At 45.2% G+C, this 20,059-nt stretch overlaps 1 protein-coding gene across 6 annotated transcripts in view; it reads right to left on the bottom strand.

Annotated features, from left to right (window-relative positions):
• Positions 1-930: 930 nt before the first annotated feature.
• The window catches only part of Aff3 (ALF transcription elongation factor 3), a 498,774-nt gene continuing 479,645 nt past the window's right edge, over positions 931-20,059 (bottom strand). For 5 of the 6 annotated variants that reach the window (XM_075980378.1, XM_075980380.1, XM_075980382.1 and 2 more), the window contains 7 exons: positions 17,568-17,631; positions 14,481-14,617; positions 12,259-12,330; positions 10,639-10,732; positions 7,272-7,321; positions 6,926-7,149; positions 931-4,847 (listed from right to left, as the gene is read on the bottom strand). In XM_075980378.1, coding sequence (XP_075836493.1) covers positions 4,726-4,847; positions 6,926-7,149; positions 7,272-7,321; positions 10,639-10,732; positions 12,259-12,330; positions 14,481-14,617; positions 17,568-17,631 — 763 coding nt within the window. In that variant the 3' untranslated portion in view covers positions 931-4,725. The remainder of the gene's footprint in view (positions 4,848-6,925; positions 7,150-7,271; positions 7,322-10,638; positions 10,733-12,258; positions 12,331-14,480; positions 14,618-17,567; positions 17,632-20,059) is intronic. The other variant, XM_075980381.1, reaches the window with a different exon arrangement.

The following is a 20,059-nucleotide window of genomic DNA, read 5'->3' as shown; positions in this document are numbered from 1 at the left end:
TGGTTGGCTACCTCTGCTTGGCTGATGAGGGCTGAACTGAGCTGGCCAACCTTTTGTGTGTTTTCTCTCTAGACCGTGGGGACTGTGTCACGGGTCACAGTGGCTAAGATACCCGAACCTGAGGATACGGACTGGATCAGGTCAAAAAGTCATTTTGTGTCTGTTATTTCTGCTTCTTCAGCTTGGGCAGGAGAAGGAAGAGGGAGGGAGGTAAGAAAACAAGGCTGGCATCCTCACCTACGTAGGTACCAGGTCACGGTCCTAGCCACCGCTGGTCTAATATTTTAGCTCAATCCAGAATTCCATTATTACCTCAAGCAAGTATTGCAAACACGATTCTACCATGTTGTTGAAGTTGGAAAAGCCTGGCACAAGAAGCCGAAGAGCTGACTTGTGCCATCAAAGAGTGTCCATTGCAGCAGGATCTCGGGGCTGCTACTCGAGCAGGCATCTAGCCATGCAGTCGCCGACAGGAACCTCTCCTCTCTGCTTTCCTCATCAGCACTCTTCGGCATACCCCCCAAAATGTGGGGGGGGGGGGAGAAAGGGAGGATGGATATATCTGGGTAAGGAAAATGAAGTACTGAACGTCAGCATTAATGATAACGATATCAGACTTAACGATGATGACCCACGGAGGCTACAGTGAAAGCACTGGGGATGGAGTGCGGGGAGCTACGGCATGTGTGAGGCCCCGAGATCAACGCCTGGAAGAAGGTAAAGGAAGGAACAAATAAACAAATGAGGGAAAAGAGAGAAAGGAAGGAAGGAAGAAAGGAAAGGTTCATGAAGCAAAGTGGCCTCTAAACCAATTCCAAGCTGGGAGCCAGAATCCTGCGTTGAAAAGATTTCAACTCTAAAGTCTCCTTGTAAAATATTAAGAGAAACTGGTGAACTTTTTTTTTAATGTACAACTCGATTTCTCTCACGTACAACATAAATCATTTAATGTGTTGTTTGCAACCTTAGAAAGGCAGACATATTCAATCCAAGTCCGTTTATAAATTCCAATTTCGTATGGATTAAAAACTACAGATAAATTAAGTCACAATTAATATCCTGTGCATGCATTAAGGCTGGTGACTGCTAAGGTCTCTGGAGTATCTACAAATAGGAAATCACAACGCAGATCACTGGGGCTGAAGAGTGTCTACATCATTAAAAAAAAAAACCTTGCATTTTTTTTCCTCTCTTTTTTTTTTTTGGCGATACAGATTTCAATGGTAACTCTGGAAAACTGTGAAAAATGTTATCTAAAAATATATATGCATATGCTACTGCACAGTTTTAAGGATGTGATTCATAGATAATGTCGCTGCATTGACTGGTTTTATAACAAGGTGATGTGGACACGCAGTGACTTATACTCAGTATTAGGCACTAGTAATATCTGTCAGGAGTACTACAGGTCTGTCAGCGGTACTGTAGATATATATTTTTAAATGTATGCACTTATACAGAATACGTCTATTTTGTACGGGTGTCAGAGAGGCACACATCACTCTTATACAGCACACACACCATTGCTGCAGATACAGGATACACTTTAGTGCAGAAGGTCTCATTGCATTGCATACATGTGTTTAATGTAGCACATAACTTGTCACCTGTTTAGTGTGTATTTCCAGTACATTCCTCTCAGGAGTGGGTCCAAGTTCCCATTTGCAAAGTGAACGTTTCCAGACACGCCTGTCCTAAGCAAACCTTTCTGTCCGGGCTCATCTGCGCAGGACACTCCTATATGCAGAGTACTAAGGCTGAAGTTTGTTAGGGTCACCTGTAAGCCACCCCATTTCAAAGGTTAAGTCTAACATTGTGACAAGAGGTGGTATCTACTCAGGTCATGGGAGAGAAGACCAGTTGGACTTTGGTGGAACATCTTCAAATAGAAACAAGGGGTAACAAGTGTTAGTTTAAATGGAAGCCCTCTGGAAGGATACAGATTCTTCCAGATCTGTGATTGCTGAGCAACCACAGACTTACATCTTCTACACTTAGGCATTATTTGCATCCCTAGAATGAACATGTAGGACTTGTATAGCTATAAAATGTATGATGTGTCAATTTGCAAGCCAACTTAAGAAAAGGAACATGCTATGGAGGACTTCTATGGTATCCAATGGAAGATGGCTCCTTAACAGAATTATAAACATGGAGTCCCATCAAGTGGAAGACGGTTTCTTCATAAAATTACCTATCCTGGGCCTGACACACGCTCCATGGATGGGGTGAGACAGGGGCAGGAGCTGTACACTCTGACTGTGTCTCCAGAAGACCAGTTTCTCCACGTTTATATTTTTTAGCGGGAGGGGGGGCAGCTCCCAGTGTGTTCATCACATCTGCACTGGTACAACCAGCCAGCGGCCACCTTTGCAATTTGATGGGGCTTTCCAGGGATGCGGACTGCATGAGTGTAACAACTAAGCCTATAAATTTGGAGAGAGGCAGGACCAGAAAAGCTCCCCAAGGTTGCGCAGAAGCCCTTGAGGGCATCCCTCTATGTGAGAGTTTGAACTTTTCACCAGATTTCACCGAGAGCAGCTAGAACAAAGTCCCACTCCTGCACAAAAGGTGATTCAAAAGTTCTTATATTCAGATTTACACATAGGATAGATCACAAACCTGCCAACACTTAGTGAAAGGGGTACATGGATCGCGCTGTAGAGATAAATATAAACGTAGAAATGGTGGGGCGTTCTCATTTCAAGAATCTGAAACCCAAACTGCTCCGAAATTGACAACTCCTTGAGCAGTGATATGATGTTAGTGGTGAATCCCATACCTGCCTCATGGACATAGCTTACAACCGATGCTGCAGACGCTGCCTTCATGGATACAAGGTACAGATGAAACATAAATAAACTTCATGTTTAGACTTGAGTCCTCTCCCCCAAGATACCTAATTATGTATCCACAAATAGTCCATCTTAAAAAAAAAAATCTGGCTCAAAACATCCGAAGTCCATGTACAGCTAAAAATTTCAAGTGTTTGAGGGTCAAAGCCAAATGCAAATCCCATAATTCAGTTTGGTAGGAATCCAAACCACGGTCAGCTCTTTGTACAATGTTGAATCTGCTTTGGGAGCTGGGGAATGAGGGCAGTCTTATCTGCCACCCACTGAGAAGGCTGACAGAATGGTAATGTGCACATAACTAAATTCACAGGGAGACAGTGGAAACACAGGACACAGACTGTGGGACCCTGCCACCTCAACAGTGGACTGCAGAGATGGCCTTACCTATCTTCCTCTGGTTGACGTGGTAGAGTAGGGACAAGTAAACCCAAGGACATTAGTTTGTCTTTAAAGTGTGGCAAGATACACCTTGTTGGCAGGACTTGTTTCTTTATACTAATATTTCAGGTCCACGTATATTTGACAAGAATACTAAGTCTAAGGTATGACAAAACATGAGAAAACAAACTTCAGACAAAAACTGTAAACAAGATGCTGAAAAACTAAATACATAAACTCAAAAAAAAAAAAAACCCAACGACAACAACAACAAAAACCAACCCAGAAAAGAACCATGGTCAAGACACACACAGACCAGATGCTCAAGATATATGCAAGACACTCCGGTCGTTGCTGCTCCAGAGTTGTGATCATCAAAGGGACAACTTTCCCTGCACTGGAAGCAGCTTGCTAATGAAAGCCTGCAAAGCATTCTCCAAACTGAGATGCACTTGGGCCTGGAGCCACCCACTGTGTGCGGACGGTGTCGCCGCGGCAAACCACTCTCAGTCTTGTAGGCAGCGGTCAGATCTAGAGATGGCACCGTCTTCATTTGGCCGAGACAAGGTGCGCGAAAGCTACTGTAGAGAGGAAAGACTTGAGATGCGCTGGCTGATGACAACAGCCACACAGAGTCACAGTGGCAGCAAGAGGAGGCCCCTGTGCCTGGAGGGCTTCTTGCCACAGGGGCGGGCTTTATGAAGAACCAAAATGGTCACTGTTGCTTTTGTGGTTGTTGAGCTATCCCCAAATCCTGGTGCCATTTTTATACATGTGGGGACAAGGCAAGGGAAGTTTGTGGGACTCCGCTGGCTTATAATGTGTTCAGTTCAGTAGCTAATGAGGGCCGGGGGAGGGTATAAGAAGAGGGGCAAGGCATTTGGTAACATGCAAACTAGTGAACTTCTGGCACAAAAATAACTGACTTGTTTCCATTATTCAATTACTCATTAATGTACAACAACCAAAAGTAATTGGGGAATTGTATATAATACTGAAAGTAATAATATAAGAGCTAGGTTCGACTCATCCAGCAGTTATGATTTGGTGTGCTGGATCGCACCAGGTTCAGCAACACATGAGATTTTGGTGGAACTGTCTAAGAAGGCAATGGCTTAGCACTGGGGGTGGGATGTGTCTGTGAGCGCGTGAGCACACGCGTGCTATGTGGATTTCCTCCAGTGAGGAACCTCTAATCACTTGTCTAGCTTGGGATTATAGGAACCAGACAAAACGTGTTTTGAAGAGCTGTTGATCTTACACACACACACACACACACACACACACACACACACACACACACACACGCAGAAAGCTTCGTACAAACCCACACCTAACACACATGCCCCAGAAAAGAATCACTGTTGGACTCTGAGGAAACGTTCACCGTGGTTTGGGAAATGCTGTGGGCTGGGAACGTCAGTAGCACAGTGTCCAGAAACATTGAGCCACCAAGGAGAGGAGAACGCAGTCTGGCTCAAGGGCATGGTCCCTAGGACAGGTGCGCGCTGCTCCGCAGCCAGTGCAGGCCTTGCTGGGAGTACTGGACCAGGTGTTCCATGCTGCTGTGCAAGGTGACAGGTCCCATGAGCAAGTCCAGGTCATTGAAGAACTCTAGGAGACAGAGAGACATGTGATGGGGGAGGTCAGGGCCTGGATAACTTCAGAAAGAATCCGCTCATCACTTTACGCATTCTCCATTGTTTATGTGGGCTCGGCATCTCCCGGGAACAAAATAAAACCCCACATCCCAATAAATGACTGTTTATGGGCTCAAATAGCAAAAGATCTGTATGTTCCAACTACCTTCTTCCGGTAGATAGACGCCTTTCCTCCATGTCTGTGTGACCCAGCTCTCCATTATCCCACCACCAACTGTCATGGCCTGAGCCCCTGAAGGGGGTCCAAAGAGTGGGGCTCCAGGGCAGTCAGGGGTCAGTCAGGGGTCAGGACCAAGCAGCCACCACTGCTGAAGCTGCGTTTTAACTTGGGACAGTCTCTGTTTGCTGGTCTCCTTTATTTTGTACCTAGGTACTTTCTGGGAAAAGTGGGTAGAGGAAGGGAAGGACAAGCCTCATGCCCTGCTATCATGGGTGAATCACAGTGCTTCTCGGAAGGAAGTGTCCCAGGCCACTTAGTGTATATGTATTTGTGTTTGTATATACACACACACACAGAAAGAGAGAGGGGGGAGGGGAGGCTCAAGAGAGACTGAGCTCTGCAGGTGGCTGGGAGAAGGAATCCAGGCACAGGACAGAGGAAGAACAGGACAGGTCAGGGTACGGGTGAACAGGACTCAGTGTGTACCCTACACATGTCACTGAGACCTCTGGTAGGAGTCACCTGACAGGTGGTGGGCAGTGTCATCTGGAGCCTGGCTTGCTCGTGGTCTCCTGGACTGCAGAAGACTGTCCCTATACATTTGTCTGCTTTGCTTGCCCACCTGAAATATCCATCTCGGTCCACTCCAGCCATTGAACTCTGTCTTTTTCAAAACCGTCTTCCATGTAAGTTCCTCTAGCAAGCTTCTCCTGGGGGCCTGAGGCCTCCTAGCATTTCCACTGGACTTTCAACCTTGCTTGCCCTTGTGGGTTTATACTATCCTATGATTATTATTATAATCCTGCCAGAATGTGAGCTCGATGGGTAGTCTTTCCTATTGCTGGAGGGCGAGGAGCGAATTGTTCAATTTTTATATATCAAGATACAATGGGGTATGGTGGCTCATGACTGCGATTACACCCCAAAGACTGAGGCCGGAGGATTATCATGAGTTTGTGGCCAACCTGGGCTACATGGCGAGTCTGAAGCCAGCTTTGGCTACCTAGTGAGTTCCAGGCCAACCTAGACTATAGAGTGAGTCCCTGTCTCAAAAGCTAAAACAAACAAAAACAACAAAAAAAGAATCTTTATTCACTGACACCCCCTGCCCCAGTTTAACTTCTATAACTCTCTCTTAAGCATGTAGTAAGAGCTGGGCAGTGGTGGTGCACGCCTTTAATTCCAGCACCTGGGAGGCAGAAGCCAACCTGGTTTACAAAGTGAGTTTCAGATACCCAAGGCTGTTACACAGAGAAACCCTGTCTTGAAAAACCACACACACATACACAAACACACACACGTGTGCACAGAGAAACGATTTACTATAACACTATTTGTCACAGTAGAAGAACTAAAAACAACAGAGACGGACTGAGACATCAGGCTACTTCATGATTCTATGAGCATTGTATCACAATAATGTCATACAATTGTGACTGGCCACCTACTGACTACCGTAAAACCTTCCCCTCTGTATTTTCCTATGCTCCTCAGTTTAGATGGTAAAAAGCTTGTAATATTCATACTCGTTCATTTCACATATTTGATATTTTTGGAGCCCCCCAACTGTGTTCTAGGAACTCGGCTACGTCTTGGGGAGCACAAATTAAAAGGAGATACGGTCTCTGTTGAAGAAGTTCATTGTCTAAACTGGAAAAATCCCACGTGCGCACACCTACATCTGCGGGTATTGCCGTCTAATTGACTCCATGTTCTCTTCCACAGTGAGGGTAAGAGCAGGTTCATGCAGCAGGTGCCAGTTTTTCCTTCTTCCATAAACCATGAAACCTGATCTCTGATGCCCCTGGGGCAGCTTGGGCCCCACCTGGTGGGTTCCCATCCCCCACAGGCTATGCATACAACACACACACCTCTGTTCTCCTTGGCCAGGTTGTCAGCCATCTCCCAGTAGTCATAGCTGTGGAGGATGCTGTTGGTGATGCTGACGTGATTGGCTGCCATCTGATGAATGCGCTGGGGGATGCTGACGATGGTGGATGGGGACAGGGCATTGGAGCTGGAGAGGCTGCCCTGAGACCCCACGGAGCTGGTGGGAGAAGGGTTGGGAGACATGGGGGATGGGCTTCCAGTGCTCCTGGAAGAAGAGAGGTAGAAAAGCCAGAGTGGAGAGGTTGGGAGCAGGCGAGGCGGGCGGTCCCCCCGGGGCAGCGCATCATGCCATGCATGGCTTTCTGTGTTTGGGGAAAGTGAACTTACTTGCCACTGGACCCCCATGGAGACGGGGCTTGGGCAGCTTTCGATGAATTCTGCAGGGAGATAAAAATGTGGACAGTAAGTGCCACTGGCTAAGGGTAACCGGGGGACAGCAGCATATTCTAATGTGACTGAGCCAGTAACCACCACCATCGTGTAGGTCGGTGCGGAGTCACAGAAATCACACCTGGGCTACAATCACAGGGACACTCTTCCCTCCGTGGAAGCCAGTATGTATGAAGGACTGTGCAGATGTGTGTGGACACATGTGCCTTACCCAGTGGCGTTTTCTAACAAACAAACTTTAGGCCCAAATCATCCATAATTGCAAGGGTCTGTTGAATGCTGAACCAGACCAATCCAGAGCTTTTATTTTATTTTTTTTTTAAATGAGTCTAAATCTTCCCCACTCCATGATGAGATGATGAGGACACCTTATGTCTAAATTTAGGGATCATTTATAGAGACTTTCAGAGAGAGTGTGTTGTCAGATTCTACCGTTTTAAATTATGAAGTTCAAAATTATCCCTCTTAATGCACTCGGGAGGCAGAGGCAGGCAGAACTCTCAGTTTGAGGTGAGCCTGGTCTATGGACTAGGTACTAAAACAGCCAGGGCTACACAGAGAGATTCTACCTCAAACAACAACAACAACCATCAGCACAACAAATTATTCATATTAAAGGAATAAGAGAATATTCCTAAAGTGATAGCTTCAAATATATTTTCTAACAGAAAATTTAAAAATTCTGATACCTAGTGATACCTTATTACTAGCATAAATATTAGTATAACTAATAGCACTGACAGGTTTCATTATAACATACAATTTTCAGTTATTTATGTTTTTGGTGGTATTGGATACTGAGCCCACGTGTTATAGGAAGGCAATCTACCACTCAGCTCCAGCTGTAGCCCTTGATGGACTTAGGTAGCCTGATTACATTTCGTGCACTGGGCATCTGCATCAGGCATTTGAAGGTTTAATATTTTGCATATATATATATGTTTGAATGTGTGTGTGTGTGTGAGCATGCCATGGTATGTAGAGGTCAGAGGACAATTGTGAGAGTCTGTTCTCTCCTGCTATATGTGGGTCCTGGGGACTACACCCAAATCATCAGGCAGGCTGGATGCCAAGTGCCTTCATTCACCAAGGCAGCACACCAGCCCAGCACAAACGTTCAGAAAGTCCTCCCTTAAGCAAGGGGTGTCACCAAGTACAGACGGGTTTCCTGTCTGAGAGCCTGATCTGCTTGTGCCTATAGCCTGCACAGCTATCAGGGGAAGTGACAGTCTCGGTGAGGCTTGTGCCATTTCTCCTTTCCAGGAACGAGCAAGCACTCGGCGATCCCTAAGACAATGTGCTTCTGGCAGGAGGAGCTTCAGGAAGTGACAGGCGACAGTATCAGGGCAGGAGCTGCCGAGATGGCAAGAACTGGCCTTTCAGGCTCTCAGTAGTATAGACACAGGGCGGAATCACAAACCGCCACTTTCCCTGGAGAGAGCTGGAACGGGAATGCCGCTAGGGGATCCCCTCTCCTTTCCTGTCAGAATGGGTGACACGGCTTGCTGATGGGAGACTCCTCACTTATGTTCCTTCTGCTCAGCACTCTGGACAGGAGGACAGAATGTGGGAGAGGGAGAGAGGCCTAGGGGTTGCAGGAATAGTTTAAGAAAGGGTTTTGAGTGGGATGGAGGTTTTCTGGCTCTTGCCCTATCTGTAAGCATCATGACCAAAGCACGTTGGTAAGACTAATGTTTCCTTTTCAGAGACATCTATGTACTGCTAAGGCATATTCTCCACAGTCAAATGATCATTGTGACCCAAAGGCTTCAGGCCTCAAGCAATGTTTAAATGGTCCTTGAAGTCTAGAACCAAGGGCACCTACAAGTACAAAGCTTCAACATGAAGGACATGTCTTGGAGATCCACTAAAAAGCACGTGGTCAGAACTGTAAGAAAAGCACAGATCTGAGATGTTCCCATCATGAAGATGGTTAAGAGGTGGGATGATGAATGCATGCTGTATCTGGTGGCATCTAACGGGCCCACGGTGTATAATATATCAAAGCGCTGCACTGTACACTATTAATAATATAACCTGCCACTTACAGTATGCTTCAAGACATAGAATTGATGGAAAGCAAATGCCAGTAACTCAAGTAACAGAATCTGGTTTACTGTTCTGTTCTTTTATCCATTTTGTTCCTATTTTTGGACTGGATACAAACATTAACAATTATTCTTGATTCCTTAGAAGTTGGATCATGGAATTCAGTGTACTTCTTTATTCAAGCATTTTTGTTTTTAACTTTGCTATGGTTCATCTCTTAGACTCCAAGTTCCTGAAAATCATTCCCCTACATGTGCATGTGTGTTTGAGATAGGCCTCACTCTCTGTGTGTGTGCGTGCATGTGTGAACGTATGTGTGTGTGTGTGTGTGTATGTCTGGCCTGGAACTTGCCATGTGGACCAAGTAGCCTGGAACTTGCAATGATTTCTCCTGACTGTGCCTCCAGGGCAGTGGGATCACAGACAAGCCCACCATGCCTGGTAGGGAAAATCTCCATGCCAGATTTCATGTCCACGATGACCAGGGGTGCTCAGCAGCGGTCAGCTAGAAAGCTGGTAGGGCACTAGACACAGCCTGGTCATCTGGTCGGTCTCTGAGGTGTGTAGACTGGCGATAAAGGATTGAACATGATGGCCATGTGCTTGTGTGTAATAAAGGAGTGGTGGAGACAGTGGTGGTGTAATTTCAGACAGAGAAGAAGCCCAGGCGTTTTGAATGAACGACTGACTTCAGGATCGCTTTGTAATGCTATATCCAAAAGGTGATTTTTGTTTGTTTGTTTTGTAGTCTTCTAGTGAAAATAATTTCATCCTCTGAGATAAAAAGTTGCTATGGTTGCAATTCAATCCCTATCCACATTGCTAACAAAGGTCTCTGAGCTATAACAAGTCACTTCCTATCTTTAAAAATAACATTTGCATCAAAGATTAAATCAGCTACTAGAGACTAAGGGGAGTGGGTCTCAGTAGTTACTTCCAAGAATTCTACATAGACATAAAGAATTATAGCTGTTCTAAGGACCAATGCCCAGGTCACTGGGGGCAAATAATTGGACACTCTTCGTTTACAGGTTATAAAAATAAGGACATGAAGGCAGGGGGACAAATTATCTGGGCTCTCAAGGCCCATTCTCTGAGCCCGACAAGCCGCAGTGTGTCATAAATGGGGTGACTGTGGAGGACGGAGAGGACAGGGTTAGTCTCAATGCAGTGTGTTGCACGAGGCCTCTCACAGAGAGCTGTCAGGGAGACCGTGCGGCACAAGCAGCCATGGTGCTTATTTTCCAGAAAGTACCTTGAAATAGTCGATCAGTGCTTTCGAATACTTTACAGCGTGGTCCCTTTTGAGCCGAAACATCCGCCAGTATAGGAGAGCCAGGCATCGGTAACTGCGGTAGAAGAGGGGACATGTTGTGTCCTTTGCAGGGAAGCTTCAGAACAGTATTTCCATCACACACATCTAAAATGTTCCCATATTAAGTACATGCACGAGTATTTGATGCTCCTTTCGTTAAAAAAGCATAATTCAAAATCTATACAGGCCTCCATATACATCTGGCATTCACCGCCAGATGTGTAAGGGCAGCTTTCACTGCTCTTTGTTGGGAACAGGGTCAGGCCGCTTTCTCCTCCCGCCACCAGAGGGCAGTCTCTCTCCACGAGAGGCCGAGGGAGCGCTAGCCCAGAGCCGGCACCGCTTTATAGGGTGAGCTATTGGCTTTGCAGACAGGACAGCAATTTCACAGATTTTTATTACCTCTGCTTGTTAACGCTTTACTAGATTGTAATGAGTTCAAATAAAGCGCACTGCAAACAACAGAAGTACCAATCTCAGGCTAGTTACGCTCGCCTATCTTCTACAATGTTCTGTATAATTATTTATATCAAACTTATATTCCAACATTAATTATTAATTGCCATAAATTTATTAATCCCATCATGGTACTCCAATAAAGAAAAGGGCATATTTAGCATTTTCCCGAGACTAATTCTCTCGTCCCCCGTGCTTTTCACTCATAATTCTTCCCTCAGCTGAGATCAGGTATTGACGTGCTGGAATCCGAACATGCCCAGCACAGCCTGATCCAGCTCGCTAGCACTTCAGACTCCAGATGAAATTATGTCAAACAGCTCGAGACTCTTGTGTTGATGTGGCTGTTATACTGTCTGAGATGCCATTTGATTTTCTATCTCTCAGATTAGATCGTGAGCTCAGTGAACCTGCTGAGAACAAAACACTGGCTACGTGGACAAGGAGAGACTCAGAGAGGAGGGGCCTCGCGATGTGAGGGATGGGATGGGGCCTTCGGAGCAGACCTTGCGGGGAGTTACCACTGCACAGCCCTTATGACTGCAGTCCTAAGCACAGGAAGATCGATTACCCATTAGCCAGTATGAAAGAAATGATTTTATTATCTAAGTATATCGAGCTGCCCCTCAGTTCAGTGTATCGATAACTCTAATGGATTGTGAGTATCCGTGCATACTGATCTGGCATGCAAAGTAACTCGCCAATGATTCTGACTGCATCTAAAGCGTTAAACACAGGAAAAACCACACTCAAATGAATGAGGGAGGACCTACTTGGTTTCACTTATATTTTTACATAGGTATGTGTGTGCATATGAGTATATGTGTGTGCGCATGTCTATCCAGGCACATGTAGAGGTCAGAGGTCAACACTGGGTGTCTACTGTTCTCGACTTTATTTCTCTGGGACAGGGAGCTTGCTGTTTTCGGTTGCCCTGACTGGCGAGGGACCCTACTCACGTCCCGATCCTCTGGTCACTGTATTCAGGGTATTGTGAAAAGTGAACCTCTCGGCTGTTGGGCAAGCATGGGACCAGTGGGCTAGAGGTGTCTGGAAACACAGGGCAGCCTGGCACCCTGCTTGCAGAGCTGGGGATATACTTACCAAAGCGCAGCTAACTGTTTGTCCTCTGGGGTAGCGTTGGGGCCTGAGTGGGTTTTTAGTCTCATAGCATACCTTAAAAAAAAGATAAAATAAAAAAAGCCAAGAAATTTAGGAGTCCTTTCTGGCTATCAATGGAGCCTCTTCTATGATGGTCTCTCTCCACCCCACCCTCACACATTCTGTGCCTTTTTTTTTAAACTTATGCACTTGTGTGTGTCTGCATGTGGGTATGTGTGAGTGTGGACACCTATGGAGGGCAGAACTGGGTGTTGGGTCCCCTGGAGCTCAAGTCCTAAGTGGCTGTGAGCCATTTAATGTGAGTTCTGGGCCTGGCATGTGGGTCCTCTGTACAAGGGGTAGGTGTTCTTAGTCACAGAGCCAGCTCTCCGGCCCCATATGTGGGCGTTCATAGTGTGTTAAAGCTCGCTGACGGCCCTACTGTGGTGACTGGGGAGGACTTTGATGAGGCCGTGCCACTTCCCATTCGCTAATGACACAGGACAAACTCCTCTGAGTGCTACGCGCTCAAGAGCCATTCGTCAGCATGGTAAAGCATCCACTTTTCTTCATCTCATCTTCTGCCGAGTCACCGAGAACCCCGGCACTTGCATGCCTAATTTACTTTTATCTGCTTACATGAAACTCTTTATCTGACGACAGGGTAGCTATCTGCAACACGTCTTCCTGCCTAGTTTTCTGTGTACTGACAAGGGTTTTGAGAAGCAAGTGTCTTTCTTGGAGTAGGAGGACTGTGGGCACTGCTTCCTCTCAATGAAATATCTGCTCACCTGCTCAGAATCCTGAGAGACGAGGCATTGTGTGCAATGGTGAGAGGGTCCCAGATTAAAGTCCCCTCTCGGCTCCTCACAGAGTTCAGACAGATGTACTGACATCTCAGTGTCTATTTCCTAATCTGTAAAGTGAGACTAATCCACCAGTCACAGAGCGGGCAGAGGTTAGCCCAGCTGGTTTGTGACGCTCTTGGCGGAACACGTGCTCTGCTAAAAACGGTGGAAACAGTAATGCCATCCTCTTGCTGTAGGTCTGTAGGTCCCAAGTGCATCCCTCTGCAGCTTCCCAGGGCTCGTCCTGGATAAAACTCTGCCTGTGTGACCTACAGCCCCTGACTGAAGCATGGAAGCCTTTACTGCCCCTTCTTCTATAAAATATTATCTTGAGTACCAGATGGTGCTATAAATTTTGTTTCACCCATCAAATATGATTTACAAAACTCCCTGGAAGGAACAGTTTACTGTGTACACAGCCACACTTCTGGTCTTTCCTCCTAGACACGCCGAGAGTGCTTCCTCCACTCTCTCCCTTTTATTGAGAAGTTCCCTCAGTTTTTAAAAAAGTATTTTTTTTAGTTTAGTTGTTTTTTATTAGTTTACAAATAATTAGGTTACATTATGGCATTTTCCAAATAATTTTTTTTTTTGGTGCCTCCCTTCCAACCCTCCCCTCACGCTCTGAGAAAATGAGAGGGAAATCTAGGGATTCCTCCTTCCTCTTTACCCGTGTCAGCCTGACCTAATGCTGGACAGTCTCTTCTTTCTGTACTTCTACCCTCTCCCATGGTCCCCATGCTCCCAATTTACTCAGGAGATCTTATCTTTTTCTACTTCCCATGTAGATTAGATCCATGTACGCTTCTCTTAGGGTCTTTATTGTCTAGGTTCTCTGGGTTTATGAATTGCGGGATGGCTTATCTTTGCTTTATAAGTATACTACACATTTTATAATGATGTTATGATTATCTTTTTCTCACCCCTTCTGAGAGGTAGAATGAATGAAGACATTTACGCATTTGAATGGTGAGGACTGAATGCAGTGGCTTGTGCGATTGGGCAACCCTTCTACCGTAGTCTTAATCTCCACTTTTAGTCCCTGTTGACTTCTAATTTCCAAGCAGCTTAGAGAGTCCATGAATCCCACACCTACCACTTCCTAGCTGAGGGGACATGTCCCAGCTTACTCTGACATTGTCCCTTCCTCGGATAGTCAAGGAGGCTTTGTGCAGGGGGCGCCTGCCTCGCCTCACACAGAAAACAGGGAGGCACACCACGTGAAATAAGTCCCTTCCCATTCTTATTTTAGGAAATGAACACTGGTCCCCAGCAGCCGATACTGCAGGCTGCGGTTCTTTTCTTAGTGTTCCCCACATGTACTTCTGTATACGGCCTTTCTGCTTCCCCCCACAGCTCTGCGGAAGCAGACCTTACCTGATGAGCTCCACCGTCTCAGAATACATGGTGTATGGGGACTTGGATTCCATTGGGCCTTGTTCCATTGCATTTCCACACTCGATGAAGGACAAGGCTGCTTCGGCATAGTTCAAGGCCTTCCCAAACTTCTCCACCTGACCAACACAATCAGAAGTGTCTTCCTTACTAAGAGGTTTTTTAATTTGTTGTTGTTGTTGTTTTTTTAAACAAGGGGCAACACCATACAGTTTATATGCTTTGAGAAACCCAACTTTTGAGCTCCAAAACCCCGTGAAATGGAGCTGAGAGGAAAAATAAAAGAAAAAAGAAATAGCTATGTAGCCTTCGTTGCTATCCATAGCTCATTTCCCATGGTTTCAGGTTCCTGTGGTCAGCAAGGTCTGAAAATGTTATGAGGAGAATTCCAGAAATAAATAATTCATGAGCTTATATATTTTATTATCACAGCTCCCTATTATTGCCCTACATTGTTATTAGTTACTAGTTACTGCTAGTGTCTTCCTGTGCTTAGCTGTATATCACAGACATGCATGTATATGAAACAGAGTGTGTAAATCTCTGAGCCATCTGCAGCCTCAGGGCATGCTATGGGAGCTTGGAGCCCACCTCCCTTGGATGAAAGGACCTAGTAAATCCTTGCTAGTTATTTGCTCCAGTGAGGCAGGTGCGTGGAGAAGTCACAGGACACCTTCCCTCTCCTTCTCCCCAGTGGCTTGGCAAATTCACTCCCTGTCCTCTCTCATGGCGCTAAACGTGTGTCCAAGTTCACAGGTCTGGATCCATACTTGGGCTTTATGCCTACTTTTTTCCAGCCTCACCAACGATGGTGCAGGGCCCTGATCACTGTCTCATGTTATCTGGGACTCTGTGCACCCATGTGCGTCACTATTCTCAGGGCCCCACGAAAGGGAAGATGGAGAAGGGATGAATGGAGATTTACCTAAGGTTCTATATTTCACTTTCACAAAACACGACCCAGAGCTGAAACTCAACCACAAGAACCTCTGGGGTTCCCCACACTGTATGTATTTATGCTACTCAGCACAGAGGCTGCAGCACAGTCAGCTCAGCAGGACACACCTGGAAGACCGGGTGTCGCTACTGTCTCTGCAGCAGCCATGAGCTGAATGTGCACCTGAGTTCTCCCAAGTCTCGAGCTACATACGGAGGCTCTGGCCCTAGACACCACTGCTCTAGGAAAGTCACATATTCCCACCTTGTGGAATCACCTCTGTTTTTCCATGTTTTGTTCATCAAAGAAACAAATCACATCCCTACTCTTAACTACTCTCAGTCCTACTACAAACACAAATAAATATAAAAATAAATCACCAATTTTCATTAACAATGATATCTCTTTGAAAATGGAATATAAATTAAATAGCCAAGGTGGTGGTGGCGCAGCCTTTAATCCCAGCACTCGGGAGACAGGGGCAGGTGGATCTCTGTGAGTTCGAGGCCAGCCTGGTCTACAAGAACTAGTTCTTGGACAGGCCCCAAAGCTACAGAGAAACCCTGTCTTGAAAGAATATTAATAAATAAATAAATAAATTTTTACTCATTAATAAATAAAGGTTTTAACACTTGTAAGTCATACCATATTTTGTGGCAATGCTGTTAAGGAACTAATTTCATTCTAAAGCACTTAATTTTGGGGTACATGTACTTGATTCACAAAAACTCATTCTAGGACCACATAAGACCCTTGGAAAGTGAAATCTGTATACCACAGAATAGCTCAATATGCAAGGCAGTCTGTGATGGACAGAATACCAACAGAGGAGTCTAAAGCAAGAAGATGGGAGGGAGAGAGTGGGGGGCTGCAGAGCGCCAGGGGAGGCTTCAGGGAGGAGACTGAGATGTTAGTGGGAGGACCTGCATGACTGGGCTGGACTTGGGGAGGACACCGAGGGTGTGAGCGGACAGACATGTGGGCTGGCATGAACGAGGTATGATGAGAGGCTGACAAGGGATAGGGAAGGAAGAGCTGGGCAAGATGGAGTTAGGTGAATAGAGCCAGGAAGCCTTGGATGATGGCTTTGGGTAGCAACTTTCACCATATTTAAAATGATGATTTAAAAGTGTGATGTTTTTGCCCCAAAGTGGCCATGCATTAATTATTTCCCTTCCTTCCCTTCTTCTCTCTCTTTAAAAACAGGGTACTGAAGAGACAGAGATCCACACATCAGTTTCTTTGGATGACCTTGGGATTGTGGGGCTGTGTGGACAAGAGCTGTCCCGTGCGACTGTCTCTATTTCTGATACTCACTGGCTATGTCCACATAACCCCAGTGTTCCCTGGCAGTTGACGTCAGGTGATAACTGTGTGGTGGGTAACATCAGGCACGCTGGGGGAGCAGCGCTTAGGATTTAGTATCTTCCGCACCAGACTCACATTCTGAAAGGTATCTGAGACACCGGTGACCTTTATCTCCAGCCCCCTGACTGATCTTTGCTATGAATCTGAAGGAGAAGAGGACTAGAGTTTCTAGGAAGTAAGGCATCTGTTTGGAAGAGGCCTGGTGAAATTACTGTGTGATCTAAGAAAACAAACAAACCCAAACCAAACAAACTAAAAGTCTCTATTTCTTGTCCAAAATCCTTAAGGTCTCCAAAATAGATCACCCAAGTCAGAAAAGCTATCCTTCGCAAAGATCACGTCATGTTGACTTTAAGGTTTAAGTGTGAGTGACAGATGAACACAGGGAACACTAGTCATCCTGAAAAGAGATTTGTGAGACTGAGCCAAGGAAGAGCCAGCTAGGCTAGGTAGAGAGGAAAATGCAAATTCAATTTATTTCTAATAGCTCCGCCCACTGACTCCACTGGTTCTGGTTACTATTCAAACCTTGAGACTAAATTGAAATATTCATTTATCCAGGGCTTTCTTCCAGTTCGACATTACCGAGTGAAGTCATAATTTATTGGGCTATGAGCCTTTGATTATATAAACATCTTCCCATTTAGCAGGCCCAGCCATCCTTGTAATAGATTTTATAATTACCCCGGCTATATTGCCCCAGTGATGAAGCTGCAGCACAAACACAATTTAGACGAACAAGTCTGGAAAGAAAAGGGTCTCACCATCGCATCTGCTTTATGCTTCATCCGTTTAGCTTCTTGCATAAAATAATCTGCACTACGAGGCCTACAAGGAGAGAATATTAGATGCCATTATTGCTTAAGTGCAAGGTCTGTTGAAAATATGCTTCTCTTTCATTCAAACAGAAGGCACAATTTAAAAACTCTGTTTAATATGGAGTCATGTATACTTTTTGCACTTTCAAATTACAGCCTGTATATAAAGTACATTATTTTTCTCCTAAGTTAGCAATTCAAAACCCACTCAATACATGTAGATAGTCTATATTTATAGTTGCTTTAACGCGGTCCCTTAGTGCCTAATTTGTGAATAAGATTTTTTTTTTTTTTACTGTATGGATAAGAAAAAAGTGGAAACCTCTTATTTTGCATAGTCTCTACAGAAAACCATTCCCCTTCAACTTAAGAACTGCAAATATATCCGGTAATCATCTCAGGGAAATGTATGAGTGACAGTATTTATCTGTTCTTATGCGTGTGTCGTTCATATGCGTAAATAGTTCCTAGAGTTGTGTGCACATACAGTTAATTGTCTTAAAGCCTCACAGTGAAAACCCAAGAACTGTGATGGAGTATGATTATGTTTCAGTTGTAATGGAGTTAATTGTAAAATGATGTCTACCTTGTAACAATGCAAACACGGCATGTATCCTCTAGGGTGCTGATTAGCTAGCTGGTAAACAGGAGCATTAGACGCCTGTATTATTAAAGCAATAACCCTGGCCAGTGCCGATCCTTCTGGGAGATGAGGGTAATTTGTCCTGAGACCGATCTGAACGTGCACAACAACCCTAAGTCACACTACGCCACCCATCATTGGTTGGTGCCTTTAAAATGTTTAGTCTAATAGATTAATTATAAAAAAACCTTTTACATCCTTTAGATGCCATCAGCATAAACTTCTTTGTATTCCGTGTGTTGGTGATCAATAAACTTGACCTACTCATAAACAGTAGATAGCAGCCAGGGGATAGGATGTCACCAGAGAGATTAGTCATGGACTGTTTAACCTATTACGATACGCTTATTTTAAACTGTCTTGTTTTAGATTCTAATGGGTCATTTACCTCATTGGAATACCAGGTAATCAGAACATTCCTTTATTCAAAGAGATCAGAATGCCTAGAGAAACAGTAATGTGCTATGACAAGAAACACGGGTTGACCAAAACATGACATTTTATTCGTCAAAGTGAGAAACAAAATCAGGACCAAAGTTAATAATTAGTTTTGGGTCAAAAACCATGGGATCAACAAAAACAACAACAACAAAAGGACCTCATGTCCAGCCTCTTTTTCTCTACAAATACTGACAGAATTGTGGCAGTCTATTGGGACTGATGTGTTGGTTTGTTACCACAAGGAAACGACAACACAACCGCACGGTCTCCCGAAGGTAACTATCTGTCTGTGGGCAATTGCGCCCTCCCCATTCTCGTTCCCATGCAGGTCAAAGCTTTCCATTCCCCTGGATGGTCTCTGGTGTGGCTGAAGGTTTCATCAGTAAGACGGGCCTGCTGCCTCCACCTTTGCTTTGCTAGCGCATCGCTGAGGGACTCACAATTCCACTTGAATGGCTTTTCAAATGCCTTGACAGTCTTTGGCTACATACCGACTGATGCGAATTTTTGGCAATTTTCACCGTTACTACTTGCTTGCTTTCGCTTTCAAACAGACTTCCCGGAGCATTTTTAGATTCACAGAAAGACTGAGTAGAAATTATGCAGTTTCCACGTATACTCTGCCCCACGTAAGTACAACCTCCTTCATTACCAACATCCTGAAGTGACGTGAGTGTAATGGTTCAAAGTGACAAGCCAGTGGTGACAATCAGAAGTCCACGGGTTAGGGATCAATTCTAGACGGTTGTGATCCTGCAGGTTTGGACTCATGACATCCAAAAAGCCACGATCTCCTGTTGAGTCATGACACGCATCTGCTGGTACAGCATCAGCAGGAGCAGGTGTGCTGCTGCGTTTGCTCTTTGGCTTCCCATCCCAACACAGACGATCAGAGCTCACCTCTAGTCCAAGCCTAGACTGACTGCTGAGCCTTAGATCCCAGGGCCTACAGCTGAGGAGAGATTAGTTTTCACCGTCTCTCTCTTGTTGCCAGATGTGTTCAGGCTTCCTGTTAAGCATTCTTCTTCTCTTAAAGACATACCTCCCAAGTTGCTTTTATCAACTCTGGTTCTGGGTTCAACTCCTCGGCCAGCGTTTCTCAAACACTGTTTCTGTTGTGTCTCCAGTTCCCAAATCAATCTTTGGGGCTTCAGAGGTCAAATCTTAGCTCAGGTTAGGTGTTCACCAGGGACGATGAGTAAAATCTGGGGCGGTTCCATCAATTTTGATGGCATGCCACTCCTGTTTGGAAGCTTTGCTCTTCCTTTCCCCTGCCTGGAATATTCTGCTCTCTGCTCAATCACTGAGTGTTCACCAAATCTCATCAGGAACCAAGTCTGACCATTGCCAGGAA

The sequence above is a fragment of the Microtus pennsylvanicus genome, chromosome 7 (assembly GCF_037038515.1).
Source record: "Microtus pennsylvanicus isolate mMicPen1 chromosome 7, mMicPen1.hap1, whole genome shotgun sequence".
NCBI classification, from domain to species: Eukaryota; Metazoa; Chordata; class Mammalia; order Rodentia; family Cricetidae; genus Microtus; species Microtus pennsylvanicus.
Note: the sequence above shows the minus strand (reverse complement) of the source record. Positions and strands in the feature narration are given on the sequence as shown.